Source organism: Phodopus roborovskii, unplaced genomic scaffold, assembly GCF_943737965.1.
Source record: "Phodopus roborovskii unplaced genomic scaffold, PHOROB, whole genome shotgun sequence".
NCBI classification, from domain to species: Eukaryota; Metazoa; Chordata; class Mammalia; order Rodentia; family Cricetidae; genus Phodopus; species Phodopus roborovskii.
The window spans coordinates 11,531,698-11,549,599 of record NW_026125059.1 but is presented as its reverse complement, the minus strand read 5'-3'; the positions used below and the strand labels follow the sequence as shown (position 1 = coordinate 11,549,599).

The 17,902-nt window shown below is 44.6% G+C and overlaps 1 protein-coding gene across 3 annotated transcripts in view; it reads right to left on the bottom strand.

Annotated features, from left to right (window-relative positions):
• Nucleotides 1-17,902, bottom strand: part of Znfx1 (zinc finger NFX1-type containing 1) — a 29,997-nt gene that overhangs the window by 11,497 nt on the left and 598 nt on the right. For 2 of the 3 annotated variants that reach the window (XM_051185930.1, XM_051185937.1), the window contains exons 2-6: nt 15,853-15,959; nt 10,490-12,295; nt 3,887-4,018; nt 1,894-2,042; nt 946-1,095 (exon numbers count right to left, since the gene is read on the bottom strand). In XM_051185930.1, the coding sequence (XP_051041887.1) occupies nt 946-1,095; nt 1,894-2,042; nt 3,887-4,018; nt 10,490-12,295; nt 15,853-15,913 (2,298 nt within the window). In that variant the 5' untranslated portion in view covers nt 15,914-15,959. Of the gene's footprint in view, nt 1-945; nt 1,096-1,893; nt 2,043-3,886; nt 4,019-10,489; nt 12,296-15,852; nt 15,960-17,857; nt 17,877-17,902 lie in introns of those variants that run through there. The other variant, XM_051185946.1, reaches the window with a different exon arrangement.

Here is a 17,902-nt window from a genome sequence, read left to right as displayed (position 1 = left end):
ATCCATATAGTGCTCACAACTGTTTCTAACTCCGATTCTAGGGGATAGTACCTTCTTCTGCTCTGTGGGCACAAGGCATAAAGGTGGTGCATAGACATACATGCAGGCAAAACATCCATGCACATAAAAGTAAAATTAAACAAAAACAAAACATGCTTTTAATCACAGAACTTGAGAGGCAGAGACAGCAGGATCTCTTGTGAGTTTGAGATCAGCCTGGTCTACATAGAGAGACCCTATCTCAAAAATAAATAAATAAATAAATAAATAAATAAATAAATAAAGCAAACAGTCCCAAACACAAACTGCAAACAGGTTTACAAAAATTAAGTTGTTTGTCCAAATAGTAATCCTCTAACAATGAAGTTGGTCAGTAAAACATTTCTATTTCAAGGTGCATCCTTAGAACTGTGACTTACTCCATGCTGGCCCAGAACCTACAGTGATCCTCTTGTCTCTGCTTCTGGGAGCCCAGCGTCTGCCACTGTAGATACTGTTATTGCCATGTTTTTCTAAGTGCTAAGTGTTTTACTAGTGCTAGCAGTTTGATAGTGCTCAACTTAATGCTACTATTTTTAGTGTATGTATGTGTGTGTGCATGTGTGCAAGTACTAGGGGCCAATTATTACAGGACCTTGCTCTCATTAGTTAAGTACTCTTCTACTAAGCAAACCCCAAACTCCAACTTAATGTTATTATCCCCATTTTGTGGCAGAATAACTAGGCACATAAAATCAAGTAACTATTCCAAAGCAAAGTCTATCCAAGTTCAAACCCAGCTGGGTGGACTGCAGAGCCTGGTTCCTGACCACGACCTTCAACTGCTTCTCATCACAAGAGGAAGCTGTTCACCAGCAGCATCAGACCTATAGACAGATAAGGCTCTGGGCCAGGGCTTCTGGTGGAACTGCCTCCATGTGCTGAGCATCCTTCGGGCATCCCTACCTGCATAGGTCCATTCATGAGGCTGTCCCAGTGCTGGGGAGAGATGTACTTCTCCAGGTGTTGCTCCCGAAGGACACCACGCATAGTGCATTCCAAGGTCTTGGCCCCTTCCTGAAGTTCTTGCTCCGACTCCTTCATTTCTGTCACAATCTGTCAAGAACAGAAAGAAAGAGGTGATGAAGAAACATTCTCTCCCAAAGATAGCCTCTGCCCTGAGAGAAAATAAAGTTAAGAAAGGAAAAGCAGGAATAAGTGATAAATAAACACACCAGTCAACAAACCAGTTTCTCAAGGGCTGAAAAGGCAGTGAGCAGGATAAGCAAAGGACACAGTGGAAAACAGGCTTGAGATGCTCTGGCTCAGACTTTAAGCCTCTTTTCCTCCATGATAATAAGACCTAGGATTTTTTTCTTCCCTTGTTGAAGAGACAGGTTCTTGCTACATTGCTCAGGCTGGTCACAAACTTGGTTTAATCATGCCCTCCTGACTCAGTTTCCATCAGAGTTGGGAATAAAGGTCTGTACCACTGTATCCAGTTAGGATTTTGTCTGGGCACCCTGCTCAGATAAAAAGACACTTCCCAAGGTGCATGCCTTTAATCCCAGCAGTAGGGAGGCAGAGGCAGGCAAACCTCTGCCTTTGAGGCCACCCTGGTCTACAAAATGAGTTCCAGGACATCTAGGAGTATAGAGAAAATCTATCTTAAAAACCAAACAAAGAGACTTCACAGTAGGGTGCGTTGTAGGTAGTTTAGGGGAAGTGGAATGAAGGTCCTGGTAGAGACAAAAGGGTAACTTTATCACTCTTTGACTTAGGCACCAAAAGATTAGCAGAACAAGATGCCAGAAGAAAGCTCGGTCTATTAGAGGGTGAGAAGCCTGCCAGAAAGCAGCTGTGATGGTAGGTGGGTCCCTTGAGCCCCTCAGCTATCCCAGTACTGGGACTTACACTCATGTAGGCCCTTCGCAGGTGCATGGGGAGGTTGCGGCGGAATTCCCGCTTGTTCCTCAGCTCCCTCAGGGTGAACTGCTTCAGGGCGTCACTGCTGCTCCTTCCACCCACTCGCACAATGCTGGTCTTCTGACACCTGTAAATGCCTGCAAAGCAACATGTAGTGTCCCAGGACTTTGCTCAGATGAGAGCTGTGTGAGTCTAGGATCTTATCTCAATTGGTCCCTTAGGAAACAAACTTGTGCTTGGAGGACATTCACCCCACTTTGTGTGAGAAGGCTACTAATAAAATGTGGGCTGCCAAGCAGAAAAGTGCAATGCCACAGCCTAGCAGTGGTGGCACACGCCTTTAATTCCAGCATTAGTGAGCCAGAGGCAGGCGGATCTCGTTGCCAGCCTGGTCTACAGAGTAAGTTCCAGGCAGCCAGGGCCACATAGAGAGGAACTCTGTCACAAACAAGCAAGCAAGCAAACAAACATCACACAAAAAAGAGTAATGCCATGGACTTAAGACAGAGGGAGAGAGAGCTCTTGGCCCTAAACAATTGATGCTGTAGAGCAGGAGCAGATCGTAAGGCACTGAACTGGTGCTGGCCTGTGTAAGAACTACAGACAGTAGCAATGTGAGGTTACAGTCTGGATAAATGAGAGCCGTCTCTGCAGCACCGAGCACTGTCCAGCAGAAGCAAACAGACAAGACACGGGGCCCATTCCACACAGGGAATGGCTGCTTATATGATGGAGACTCAGCTTTTGACTTTCCTTCCTGTTTCACACCCAGGCTTATTAAACCACTTACTCCAACATCCACAGCTCCAAATGGAAGGACCTGCTGCTGTAAATGCATGGAAAGGCCCTGAGCTGGCTGCTGGGCAGTCTATAGGAGTTTATGTAGGTGGAAAAAACACAGAGAAATATAGAGCAATGTTTCAACAAAAGGAAGAGTGCACTCTTATTTATTCATTGGGGCAAATCGCACTAAAAAGATTCATTTTGTATGTACATGTCTATATGACTGTGTTGCCAGGGGCTCATGGAGGACAGACACAGAGGATGTCTGATCCCCTGGTATCATAGGAAGATTGAAAGGTGTTCAATGTGGGTGTTGGGAACTGAACGTGGGTCCTCTGGCAGAACACCAGGCACTCTAAACCACTCAGCTGTCTCTCCAGTTCCTGATGAGTATTTTCTGAGTGATTAATATGTGTGTAAATACAGGAAGAATCTCTCCAGCCCTTAATGTTTATAGTCCATAGTATAGGAAGAAAAAAAAATTCTGGGGGGGCTTCAGAGAGGACTCATCAGTTAGGATCATTAGCTGCTCCTCTAAAGGACCTGGGTTTGATTTTCAGCACCAACACAGCAACACAGCAGCTCACAACCACAACTGCAGTTTCAGGGTATTGGATACCCTCTTTTAGTCTCTGACAGCATTAGGCATTCATGTGCTATACAGACACACATGCAGGCAAACACCCAAACACATAAATTAATCTTCAAAAAAATCAAGATAGATAGAAAGAAAGAAAGAAAGAAAGAAAGAAAGAAAGAAAGAAAGAAAGCAAACAAACAGAGAAAGGGCCATCACTTGGGGGCAGCAGAGCAAGTGTACTTGAGTCATGCAAAGCTTGAAGAATGAGTTGATACAAGCTGGGCTAGATGCGCTCAAGCTGAGGTGGGAGGTCAGAAGGGGATTGTTATGAGTAGGCTATCCCCTGATGGGGATAGCCAAGGGAGAAGAATTCAAGGACTGAAGGTGACTGGTGCCCCTGGGGTTGGGAAGCAGAAAGACAGACAGAGCTCACAGCAGAGTAGGAAAGATCAGTCAGGCTTTCATGTCAGGGTAAGGACTATGGACAAAGACAAGAAAACCACTGAAGTTGCTGACAGTTTGCGTGTGGGTGTGTGCGTGCCTCTGTGCGTGCGTGTCTACTGTGCACGTGTGGTGTTGGAGATGGAGTCTAGGGCCTTGTCTGGAGACATTTATTACCTTCTAGAAACTGGTCCAAAGCATGATTAGTATAACATACAACCAAGATGGGGAACTTCTGGGCACTAATTTGCCAAACAGACTCGTTGGTCAGAAGGGCCTGGACAATTTTTAGACCCACGTAAGTTTTGCCTAGAAAGTAAAAACAAGACAAGTTACAAAACATACATTTTTTTTCCAGTTTAATATTTTTATCCATTAACTTAAAAGTGGATAAGACGGGGTATTTCAAATCTTATTAAACATATTCATCTGAAATTTGCTTATATGGAGAAAAGACAGACACAAAATTTCAAATAACAGTCCATTATCTGCTTAAAAACATTCTCATTAGCCAGATGTGTTGGCACCAACTTGTAATCCCAACTTGGAAGGTAGAGGCAGGTAGGACTGCTGTGAATTCAAGGTTAGTCTGGCCTTTACAGTGAGACTGTCTTTTAAAATAATTATTCTTCCTCTTCCACAAAAATGCATTGGAAGACAAAAAAGAGACTTTTATAATGCATAAAAGCTACATGATAAAAGAATAAAATAATTTTTTTTTCTTTTTTTGAAACAGGCCTCATGTTGCCCAGAGTAGCCAGGAACTCACCATGTAATAGAAGATAACCGTGAATTCCTGACCCTTCTGCCCCTACCTTTCAAAAGCTAGGATTACAGATGCGAACCACTACCTTTTGGTTATTTGGTGCTGGCTCTGTGCATGCCAGCCATGCATGCAATCTATCTAAATTACATGCTTAGCCTAGATGAAAAATTCTGATGTGAAGTTCTTTCACTTTTAACTCTAATAACAAAGACACAAGGCACAAGTGGTCATATTCCAGTTAAACAACACACAGAACACCTCGCCTTCCCCTTCCCACGCTGACTCCTGTCTATGTGCTGTATACTTCACTGACTTACAAGATGGGGGCTATATAGATAACGGCTGCCATCCCATCTTCCTGCCTTAGCTGGACCAGACTCTGTCTCCCTGATATCACAGGATGCCAGTCTCAAAATTTAGACCTCGTTTTTTCTTTGTTTTTTTTCAAGACAGGGTCTCTCTGTAGCTTTGGAGCCTGTCCTGGAACTCACTCTGTAGACCAGGCCTGCCTCTGCCTCCCGAGTACTGGGATTAAACATTAATGCCTGACCAAAAAAAATAATTAAATTCCATTTGTTGTTGTTTTGGGTGCCATTTCCGTGCCCACCTGGCCTTGAGCTCTTGCCCCTCCTCACTCCGTCTTCCACACAGTAGATTTGCAGGCATGTGCCACAGCACTGGCTCAACATTTTTGTTGTCTTTTTTTATTTGTTTTTCAAGACAGGGTTTCTCTGTGTAGCCCTGGCTGTCCTAGAAGGTAGAGATGAACTATCTTTCTCTATAGACCAGGCTGGCCTCAAACTTGGAGATCTGCCTGCCTCTGACTCCCAAGTGCTGGGAGCTAATTTTTAAAAAATTCTTTTAAAAAATACATTGAGATGGTTTGAAATGTAAGTAGCACCAATGAGTCTACTGGAGAGTTGTGAAAACACAAGGTTTTACTGGAGTAGTTCATGTTACGACTCCTGTGTGACTGTCTAGACAGTATCCCCAAGCCCACACAGAAACACTGCTCCTCTCCAGGGGCCCGCCCCTCCCTCCCTCTCTCCCTCCATCCCTTCTTTTTTCTATATGAGCACTCTGTCTCCCTGAGGGCATCAGATTCCACTACAGATGGATTTGAGCTACCACATGGGTGCTGGGAATTGATCTCAGATCCTCTGGAATAACAATCAGTGCTCTTAACCACTGAATCACTTCAGCAGCCCCTCTTTTCAGTGTTTTGTTTGCTTTTCTCATTAATGTATCTTGGCGATAGTTCCCTGTCAGGACACAGAGACTCACAACACCTGCCTTTTAGGAACTTTTAGCCAGCTCCCTGTTTTCCTTTTCCTTTCTTATTTTAAAGACAGGGTCTCATACAGCCTTGACTAATCTCAAGCTTACTATGTGGCTAAGGCTGGCTCTGAACTCCTGATCTTCCTGCCACTAGGCCCTGAGTACAGAGATCAGAGGAGTATTGTGCTAGTCCAGGAAGCCACTGACTAATGACATCCATATTGTTCCTGATCTTATTGTGACAGGATCTCACTATGTAGCCCTGGCTGGCTTGGAAACTGCTATGTAGACCAGGCTGGCCCCAAACTCAGAGATCTACCTGCTCCTGCCCCTACTGGGATAACAGATAGTGTCTGTCACTATGCATGACTCTTATGTGGCAAATTTTTTAAATTTTTTGTCCATTGGTGTTTTGCCTGTATATATGTCTGTGTGAGACTATCAGATCCCCTGGAACTGGAGTTACAGACAGTTGTAAGCTGCCATGTGGGTACTGAGAATCAAACTAGGATCCTCTGAAAGAGCAGCCAGTGCTCTTAACTACTAAGCCATCTCTGTAGCCCCTGTGGCAAATTCTTTATATGGCTTTGTAGACTATGGTACACTTGGGTTTGTGATGAGGGGAAAAACTCAAATACTTCATCATCAGTCTCAATAAAGTCATTAGCAGTTGGCCATAAATTAAGTCCAAATTTCTACACTGTGTCAGGCTAAAGTAGTCAATGTCCTGCAAAGCTCCAAGAAGACTGAGGGCGTGACAGGAAAATTGTGATTTCAACATAGCAGTTTCTTCCTTTTATTTTCTTAAACTAGTATGTACAGGGTTCTTTAGCAGACATCAGACCCATGTAGGTACATCAAGAGAAAGAAACAGGACTTCTATCTTCTCGAGCCTTCCACACTAACGGAGGAGAAAGATGACAACCATCTAAACCACTGTAAAATCAGGGGTGTTGCAAAGGAGAAACTCAAAACCAGCAAAACACTTTAGATTCTGGACTCACACTGAGGCTTGGAAGCCTTCTCTGGGGAAGAGCAGGCAAACAAACAGTGCCTGTATGAGCAGGCTCCCAATCTTATCAGTGAATGAAGGCCAAGGTCTTCCCCAGTAGGAGAGCTTAGATAAGTGGACAAGAGAGATGTGTGAGGCAGAAAATGACAGGAAGTAGGTAATGGAGTTGTTGGGGGAGGACAGACAAACTTCTCCCTGCTTCCCCTGCAGGCTTGTGACATACAGGGGAGACATCAGCAGGAAGAAGAATCTTGGACATTCAGCATTTAACTCTTCCTCCATGCTTCCTTCCCCTTGCAGGAGATACTTTTGGGGTTTTTACCCCCACATAGCTCTCTTTGTTCCTCTGTGTGTCTGTAGGGAGTTCGAATGTTCACTGGGCTTGAAGTGATTACTGACATGGGGCTGAAGTGCTCGCAATCAAGTGATAATGGGAAAAACTCTGCTTGCAGCACACGCGTCACACACAGACAGTGCCCAGGTCACTGAGGACATCACCAGAGACAGCACAGAAGGGACATGAAGAAGCCCACAGGTGCAGATGCAAACAGCTGGGAAATTAAAGACAAGATACTTGATGTTCTTTGTTTTGTTGTGTTTCAAGACAGGGTTTCTCTGCATAACAGCCCTGGCTGTCCTGGAACTCACTCTGTAGACCAGGCTGGCCTCAAACTCACAGAGATCCGCCTGCCTCTGCCTCCTGAGTGCTGGGATTAAAGGTGTGCCATCACCACCACTCTTTTAGTTTTTAAGACAGGATCTTGCTCTATAGCCTAAACTGGATGAGAATTAATAACATAGCTAGGCTCACTTCAAGCTCTAGGTAACTCTTACCTCAGCCTCCTGAGTGCTGAGGTTTACAGCTCTAAATCACTACTTCAGATATGGCTTTATTTATTTCTCTTCCTCCATACCTTGAACTCACAGAAAGTCACCTGCCTTTGCTTTCCAAATGCTGAAATTAAAGGCATATGCCACCTTGCCAAGCTTTCCTTATTTTTTTTATTCATTTTTTAAAGATGCATTTTTATTTATGTGTGTCTGTGTGCAGGCATTGCATGAATGTGAGTTGACTTCAGAGGCCAAGAGGGCATTGGGTCCTCTAGAACTGGAGCTGCAGGCAGCTGTGAACCACTTTTCATTTACTTCTTAACTGAAGGAACACAAATTAATCATTGTGATTATATTGCCAGAAAACAACTGACAATATCGTCCCTGTTAACACCATAAATGGGAACCAGATGATGGCTCAGCTGCTGTGAGCACTTGTTACTCTGACAGAGGACCTGGGTTCAGTTCCTAGCACCAACATGGCAGATCATCACCATCTATAACTTCAGTTGCAAAGCATCTAAAGCCCTCTTTTGGCTCTTTTAGCCATATGGTAAATTTAAATGCAGGCAAAACAATCAAACACATTTAAAAAATTCTAAGCCAGGCATGGTGGCACATGCTTTTAATCCCAACGTCCAGGAAGCAGAAGCAGGTGGATCTCTGTGAGTCTGAGGCCAGTGTGGTCTACATTGTGAGTTCCAAGCCAATCAAGACAATACAGTAAGTCAGTAAGTAAATTCCTGTCTTTTTGTTTTTGTTTTTTTTTTTGTTTTTTTCAAGCCAGAATTTCTCTGTATTACTTTGGAGCCTGTCCTGGAACAAGCTCTTGTAGACCAGGCTTGTCTTGAACTCACAGAGATGTACCTGCCTCTGCCTTCAGAGTGCTGGGATTAAAGGTCACTAATCCCAGGCTGTGAGTTCCTGTCTTAAATGACAAAAACCAAAAAAATAAACAAGTAAATAAATAAATAAATACAATTACAAATGGATATTGTTCTTGACACAGCTATAGATGTCTCTTCTGGACACACAGAGTGGGAACTTGTCAAACGGCCTATGATCTGCTGATACAATGGAGTCTGTGAGGACTGTTCTGGAGTCACCATGAACACATCATACTGTAATAGGGAAACATTTCCATGACACAGGAACAAAGTGACTACAGAACAGTGTACAGCAGCTGCTGAAGACTCAAGGACAGTCCCTGGAAGGATACACAGGAAAATGGCTATGTCATTTGCTTAAGGAAGGGACTGGGGTGTAAGGAGGCAGGGACTTGTAAAAATGTGAGCTGTTATTTCTTAAAAGATAATACTAAAATTAATGAGCCAGAAAACTTAACATCTCAGATGAACAAACACTGGTATCATGTAGATTGGCCTGAAAACACTGGAAAGGAAGGGAAACCAAAGATGAGCATGACCAGGCACCTCCTCTCCCCCTCCCTACATTCTGCACAGACTTCCATCACAGCTGCATTTATTAGAAGGAAACAACTTTCCCCTGGGCAGTGGCGGTGCACGAGTTTAATCCCAGCATTCAGGAGGCAGAGGCAAGCAAATTTCTGAGTTTGAGGCCAGCCTGGTCTACAGATCAAGTTCCAGGATAGCTAGGGCTACACAGAGAAACCCTGTCCTGAGAAATAAAGGGAGGGAGGAAGGGAGGAAGGAAGGACGGGCAAACTTTCTATTCTGCTTCATGAATGTTTTGTTCTTCGGGGCAGGGAAGTTTCTCCAGCTGGCCTTGAACTTCGTAGTAACAGAAAAGCCATAAAATCCTGATCCTCTTGCTTTTTCCTCCCAAGCGCTGGAATTACCAGGCCTACTTTGTGCTTTTTTTTCTTTTTTTTTCTTTTGGAAACAGCCCTGGCTGTTAGGGAACTCACTATGTAGACCAGGTTCATAGAGATCAAACTCTCAGAGTCTCTCCAGAGTGCTGCTGGGATTAAAGTTGTGAGCTACCATGCCTGACCTCATTATTTTTTTAAATCATGAATTGCCCTTACTTCATTACTACTTTAAAGACCTGTTTCTGTTTTGTTGGCTTTTTTTGTTGTTGTTGTGTTTTTGTTTTTGTTTTTTTTGAGACGGGATTGCTCAACAGTTCTGGTTGTCCTGGAACTCACTCTGTGAACCACACTGGCCTCAAACTCACAGAGATCTGCCTGCCTCTGCCTCCTGAGTGTTGGGCACCCAGCCTTGCATGTGTTCTTGGGGAGTTAATTTAGCAGTCTTTGCACATCCATTAGCATAAATATGCTCAAAGAATGTTACCCATAAGTCATCATATACAAGCATGGTCTCATGTTTGTTGGTAAATAAAAATGTATACATGAACACAAGACTACAGAACAGGATAGGATCAGAGTACCATGTGGAGAGTCAGGTGTGAGTGCAGCAGAGAGGACCTAGGACTCTCCATACAGGCTGCCCAAGTCCAGGTCCCAGTCCCAAGTCCACTCACCTGTGTGAGCTTCAAAACACCCCCACAACTCTTAAGTAAGAGGCAGTTTAACTTTTGACTTAGTTTTTCCATTTGCAAGTTGATTTTATTTACCCAGTAGGGCTGCTGTGATGATACAATGAGCTAACATATGTAAAGCAGGTCGAATGGTACTTGGCATATCGCTACGGTTATATATTCAATACTACTTAATTTAAAACAGCATAACCCAACAAACCTTATGAAGAGAAGATGCACCTTTCTTTGACCGTGAGATTTTGATACATCACTATGCTTGCCTATGGTCTCCACTGGGAGTCATTGAGTGGCTATGTCATAAACAATATTCATTGCATTTCAGGAAACTATTTCTAAATTAGGCATTCTAGAAACCTAGAGCACAATCTCCCTTGCCTGCCTGATGTCACCAGCTCAAAGGGTCTCTTACCTGTCCCAGGAGGTCCTTGGATGATAGCCAGCTCCCTTGTGAGAGCAAATTGTAAGGCTTCCATCTGTGAGTCATCCAACTTCAGGGTCTCTTTTGAGGGCCACTGGCTGAAGTCTAAGACATTAACTCGAGTACGGCGAAAGACCCTGGCACCCCTCAGGCACTCCCCAGTGGCTGAGGGGTTCTCCATTAGGGGGGTGAAATCATATCTGCCACCCATTAGCAAGTACCTTGGCTCCTCTACATGGGAGTCACACTCCACAATATTCCTCTGGAAGGGGACATCTTCCTCCTGGACCTCCTGGAGTCCTTCTAGGACGTGTCTGTAAGCCTCAAAGTAGGCTGTTGTCTCTACCATGAGGAAAGAGTCTGAGGGCTGGACATCTGCGAGCAGCTGCTGGCTCTGCTCGTTGAAGCACAGCTGGACAATTCCTCGGCAGAGATCTTCATGCTCCCGGTTTGAAACAGTGGCAAAAAGAAACGTCTCAAAGTTGTCCTTGGACATGCACACTAATGACCCATAGAGTAGTCGCTTGGAATTCTGCCAACGAACAAACTTCAGTGGTTTTGTGTCAAACTGCACTTTGTACACAATGCCTGATGCTGAGCACATGGGGGTGATAATTCTGGCATCAAAATAGATTCGGATGTCATCAAACTTCCTCTTCCTCAGACCCTGGTCCTCAAAGCTTTGTAGAAGCTCCAAAATGCCTTCTCGAAGGGGCCTGACAAAATCCTCTCGAAGGAGGCGGAAGTGAGTGTCTAGGTAAACAGCAGTGCTCTCGTATTTCCCAGAAATGATGTTGGGGCGAAGGAAGGGCCTCTCATCCAAGTGCACTTCATTGTACGTTGGGTAGATGGGCATGTCCCGGTAGCTCTCAACCTGGCCTTCTGCCTCAGTCTGCACTAGAGTGTAAGTGTCCACTTTCAAAGTGCCCTCTCGCCTCTTTTCCTGCAGATGTTCAACAATGGTCTGCACCTTTTCCAGATTCTTCTCTGTCTCCTCTTCTATGTCAACTCCAGAGGCTCTTAAAGCATTAAGAGAGGCTGGCAGGAGAGATATGAGCATGGAAGTTTCCTGCACAGAGCTGGCGGGGAAGACACTGACAAGGTCCTGGAGAAGAGAGATGATATTGCTTATGTGTTCGGGATACTGGTTTCGAATGTCAGGGATGGGCTCAGTAATCATTCCCACTACATAAGCTGGCAGGCAGACTCTGAGGAACTTTGAGTTGTTCAAGATGCCCAGCACATGCAGGATGCTCTGACGGTCTATCCTGGAGCTACAAGCCTTTCGGAGAACTTGGCAGATCAGCTCAAGGAAGCTGGGTTTCATGGAAGAATAGGAAAGCAGCTCCTTGAGCCCTATACTTGTGGCAAGTGTGATGGCTACCTCAGAGGGCTCTTTTTGCAGAAGACTCTCCAGAAACTTGTAGCCCAGTCTCTTTGTCTGCTGTGGCTGTTCTGCTGACTTCTGGTGTGGGCTCCGCCACTGCTGGAAGTTATCATTGGACCATGGTGGTCTGTGGTTCCTACCTTCCTGGTTGTCATTTCTCCTCCTGGTATCATTCTGGCTTTGTCTCTGGTCTCCAGCTTCATCACTGGCATGCCCCTCCTGGTTTCTTCTTCCCTGATGTGGGTTCCTGCCCATAGCCCTAAATCTCTCTTCTCTCTGCCGGAAAGGAACAGGATGGTTGCTGGCCTGAGGATGCCTTCCAGGATGGTTGGTTCCGCCACGGAGTGCACTTGCTGCTGGGTTACTGGTTTGATTTCTAGCTCTTGGTGGTACTTCTCCATCTACAGGACCTAAACAACAATGGGGATATTGGGTAAGCAAAAAGTCAAGGAGTGAGGAAGGCCAGTAAGAAAATAACAAACATACTTCTATCCTCCAAAACAAATGTGAAGCTCAGATTTTGCTTGGAGAGATTTAGAAAGTTTCTTGGCAAGGACTGAGGGAAGGATGACCCAGCAGTTAAGAGCACACACGGCTCTTCCCAAGTTCAGTTCCTAGCAACCACAGAGTAGTACAAAACTGCTGTAACTCTAGCTCCATGGGGATTCAATGCCTCTGGCCTCTGCAAGCACCTGCACACATGTACACATAACACAGACAGACAGACAGACAGACAGTCTCTGTGTGTATAGTTGAAAAATAGTCTTTGCTGTTGCCGTCTTCTGAGACAGAGTCTCACTATGTGTTCAGTCCAGCTGGCTTGTTCTGTCTGTGCTTGAAAGGAGAGTGTGGATTGAGGAAAGAACAAACTAGAGACAAGAGACAGAGTGGGGAGGGCATCCACTGAATACTGGAAAAGGCCCCAAATTTATTACACAAGATCCTTATATACTCCAGTCAAAATGGAAGGGCAAAAGACTCCATGATACAAAGAACAAGCAAACATAATTACCTTCTCAGTACCCCAAATCAAGTAACTACACCCTAAACCAAATATCCTGTTGTTTAGGTAAAACATCCCATTAGCTACACCTTAGGCCAAACATTCTATTGTTTAATCTTGAAAGAACAAGAGTAGATTTGAACTCTCTGATCTTAAGTCAAGATGAAACAGAGCCACTCATTTGGACCCTGACAACTGTGTTGCCCTGGCTGGCCTGGAACTTGTTATTCAGACCAGGCTGGCTTCAAACTCAGAGAGATCCACCTATCTCTGCCTCCCAAGTGCTAGGATAAAAGACATGCACCACTACACCCAGTTTAGTCTTAAATAAAAGAACTACAGAGTCAGATGTGGTGGTTCATATATGGTATTCCCAGAGACTAAAGCAGGAAGATGATGAGTTCAAGGCCAACTTGGACACAGTTTCTTAGAAGCTAGTTTGAGTTACATGGTAAGACTCTGGTGGGGGGGGGCTGTAGGATATAGGCAGTGGTAATACACTCAGGTAGGGGGCTATGGGATATAGGCAGTGATAATACACTGGCCCTGAATGCATGAAGTCCTGAGTTCCATCCCAATGCTATAAGAAAGGATGATTACTACTGCTGTATAGATTATAAAAATACCGTTTTCCTGAAAGAAACAAGAGAAACTGAATGAGGACCTGCTGAATACCTGATAAATGTACTTAAAGTATCTTATTTCATGCCCCATGCTGAGACCCAACTTTCAAAGGGTTCTAGTCTCTGGCCAATACAAAACAAATAAGAACATAACAGAGAGCAGCCTAGCTTGACCACTTCCTCACTGTGGAACCTTGTGTAATTTCTTGGCTTCTCAGCCATCTGGCTGCTAGAGATAAAATGTTTATAAAATGTGAGGAAAGGTCTGGAGTGATTGGCTCAATGATTATGAGTACTGGCTGTTCTTCCTGAGAGCCTACCTGGGTTCAATTCCCAGCACCCACATGGCAGCTCACAACTTTCTGTAACTCCAATTCTAGAGGATCTGGCACCCTCACACAGACACACATACAGGCAAAACACTAATGCACATGAAATAAATAAATGTTAAATAAAATAAATAAATAAAAGTAACTTTAAAATGTCAGGTAAATATTGCCAATGTTTCCTCAACGTTTCATGTAGACATAAACATGGGAAATTTATTTTAACACAAGAAAATTAATAAAACACATGCAGCTATCCTTAGGACTATCCTGTGGCTTCTGTCAGTACACTACTGAACAATTCTCATAGGCTACAAGAACAAGTGGAATAAAAAACCATGAAGGAAACAATACCTGACCTTTGCCCAGCAACAGGAAATGAAACTTGAATGGAAAGGAGGAAGGCAGCACTTCCCTCTTCCAAGATTTTTTTTTTGTTTTTATTTTTGTGGCTAATGGACAGATTGTACAGAAAACGAAACATGCATGTCCAGTTTCCTTGTAGGAAAATGAAACCTAAACTTTGACTTAGGAAACTGAAAAGTGAAACTTTTCATCAGCCACCCCACCCCCACCCCCAATCTATTGCCCTCCTCACAAAGGAAGCTGGAGAGGGAGGATGGTACGCTGCAGCACCCTGGGGTCCTGGGAGCCAGCAACCAGTGCAGAGCAAGGCTGCCCTTGCTAGGCACATTCACATTCACAGTCACTTGCCTTGCCTCTAAGACTGATTCCAGAGCTGATTTATCTTAGCAGAGTGGTGTGGAGTTTTACAAAATGTTGGCTGTGCAGAATTTAATTTGACAGTAAGTTAGGAAAGCTACAAATACAGGAAATAATTAAGATGATGGACCATCTTGCTACATCAGATGCAAAATACACTTAGGTTATTTTTTGTTGTTGTTTTGTTGTTTTTATACGGGTTCTCACTCTGTCATCCTGGCTGGCCTGGAATTCATTATACATACTAGACTGGATTAAAATGCACAGAATTTGTTGCCTCTGCCTTCCTACTGCTGAGATTAAAGAGGTATGCCACCATACCTGGCTAGGTCCTTTTTTTTTTTTTTTTTTTGAGACAGTGTTTAACCCTGTAACCCAAGCTGGCCTCTCAATTTTTAAAAATATATTACTATTTTACATATGTGAATGTTTTGGCCCATGGATATGTGCATTAAATTTAAAAAAAATTCAAGGTCATTGGGATGGCTCAGTAGATAAGGGCACTTGTTACTAACCCTGAAGATCTGAGTTCAGCCCTCAAGACCCACATGGTAGAAGGAAAAAACCAACTTTCATGAGATGTTCTCTGATTTCCACAGGCACTTGTGCACACATAAATGCCACAGATATAAAAATAGATGTTACCTGTTATCTTTTAAATCTCCTATTGATGCTATTAGAGAGTACAAAGTCATTTTTAGTTGCCCCGGGTTTCTATTGGATAGCCCTGCCACGAACCAGGAACCCTTTTGTTTCCCATATCCCATCACTTGCCTTTTCTCACCCTCACAGTGCCAGGGACCAAACAAGACGCTTACGCATGGCAGGCAGCAAGGCAAGCACGCTACCACTGCGCCGTAGCCTCAGCCCTGACAAGGTTTCACTGTGGAACTCTGGATGGCCTTTATCTCACTGTTCAGCTGGCCTCAAATTCTCAATCCTCTTGCCTGCATCTGCTGGAATGACAGGCTTCCTATTAGTAACCATTCACAGCTCTCCTAGGTAGGCTGTTTTTCATGTCATTCATGCTGTAGCTAAGGAGGCCCTTCTTTGTTGTTGTTGCTGTTCCTTTTTGGTTTTGGAGATAGAGTTTCTCTGTGTTGCCCTGGCTGTCCTGGAACTCACTCTGTAGACCAGGCTGGCCTTGAACTCAGAGATCAACCTGTCTCTGTCTCCTGAGTGCTGGGATTAAAGGCGTGCGCCTCCACTTCTGGCAAGAGGCCCTTCTCAATCGAAAAGCACAGGCCATCCCAGGTGGCCTTCTCCTTTCACTGGGTGGAAACCCTGCTTACCTCTGTGGCTGGGAGGGGGATGCCTGGGCCTGGCCTCCAGATGTGGTCTTCTGTCATCCATGTCTGAATCCCAGGGGCTCTTCCACACTCACCTGACTTCAAGTTATCTGCAATTGCACAGGCTAAGAGTTACCAGTGCCCTCACAACACAGCAAATACCCAAACACCATGAAGCCAGCCTTTCTGCCTCTACATGTTAATGATTTATGAATGAAGAGTAACATAGTAAATGTAGATTTTAATCATGGGCACAAGCATTCAACCTTGTGAATTCCCAACAATGATGTAAACTAAGTTCACAATTAAGGCAATTCCAAGACATCTGACTTCCCACACTCCTAGACTTCTCCTGTACCTGCTTGGGGATAGAGTGTCATTAATTCCCAAACTACTGTTTGGTTTGCCATTCAGCCAAGTTACTTACTTAATCCATTGCTTAGGTTTCGTTTCCTTTCTTACAAAATGATTGTTAGGCAAAAGGAGTATATGTGTGTAAATTCAAAACTACATACTAACTAGCAACAGTGTGTGTGTCCATCACCTCATCTCGGCCCTGGGAGGTTCCTGGGGAATTTAAGAGCACTTGGAAAGAAGTAGGAGCAAGAAGATCAGAAATTCAAAACCAGTCTCCACTGAGTCTGAGGCCCATGTGGACTATAGAGACCCTAATACCCACCATTCTACCTGGCATTCTTATGACACAGAGGTCTAAAGGTTCTTGTTTCCTACAGCTTGAAAATAAGTGAGCTATTAGTGCTGTTTCTAGGACCAGCTAGAAGTCAGCAGTGCATACCTTTCTTCCTCGATTATTTCTGAGGCTGGGTGAAGAAGCCCCTCTCAGGGAACTTCTCAACATAACTCATGCATATCATGTGGGTGCAGGGGGGTGAGGCTGGTGACTCAGTTCTCAGCAAAAGGATTTTTGAGACTGTCCTCACAGTTTTAAAATATTCATAGTTGGAAACTGTGAATAGATTTGGCATTGTATGAGAGGTAGCTTTTATTCTTATCAGAAAAAAAGAGTCCCTTTTCTTCCCGCTGGGAATATTTTTGTGGTGTCTTCTCATCTTACCAAACCCTGTTCTCACACTGCAGGCTCAATGGTTAGTGTTTGTTTTTTTAATTTTTCTGAGAAGAAAAATTTCTTCTTCATTTTGAAAACTACTAAAATAGAATGCCAGCAATTTGGGAGTGTAAAAAAAAATGGAAGAAAAAAAGTGCTAGAAAGGGAGGTGCACATAGGAGAGGGGAATGCTTTGTCTTGGGTTTTGAGGGAATCAGGCAGGGAGGGCAGGCAGAAGATCAGCTGTTGCCGGGGTAAAAATTAGAGAGCGGTAATTATGGGGTGAGATGAAGGAGGTGGAGCAAGAGGTGGCAGCTGGGTTGCTTCAAGTCCTCAGAGAAGTCACTACACCACTGATCCCTCAGAGCAAGTGGGAGAGATCTGGGTGCTTCTATAAGTGGGGCAGGACTCACGGAGGGAGAGCCCAGGGAGTTCTGAGATCCTGGGTGAATGAGGCAAAAGGAATGAAGCCAGAGGCATCGGGTGGCTGTGGCAGATGATAGGGATGAGAAATGGAGATGGTGAGGCTCCAGAGGCTGGGATCACAAGCAGGGTGGGGGCTGTGGGGATGCAGTGGACAGCTACTGATGGTGAGTGGAGGGAATGTTGAAGAAGGCTCCTAGGGGGTGACTGGGTGCTAAGATGAAGGGGCAGGGGGGGGCGGAGATAGTGACGGGGTGGTAACAGGTGAGCTTAAGAGAGGGGGAGGGTGACAATGGCAGTGCCAGGGACTCAGGAGGTGATGGGTGCTGGGGAGGAGAGGAGACAGGAACTCTAAGGAGTGATGGTGAAGGAAGGAGCAGGGATTTAGGGGCAACGGGGCTGCTGATAACTGATAACAATACTGGGGACTGAGGGTGATGGTGAAGCTAAAGACAGTGGAAAAAGATTCTAATAGTGATGGAGGTGAGGATGCACTTAGAAAAAAGGACAGGTACTCACTCCGGGGATGATGGAGAACCGAGGGAGCAGACAGGGACTCCGAGG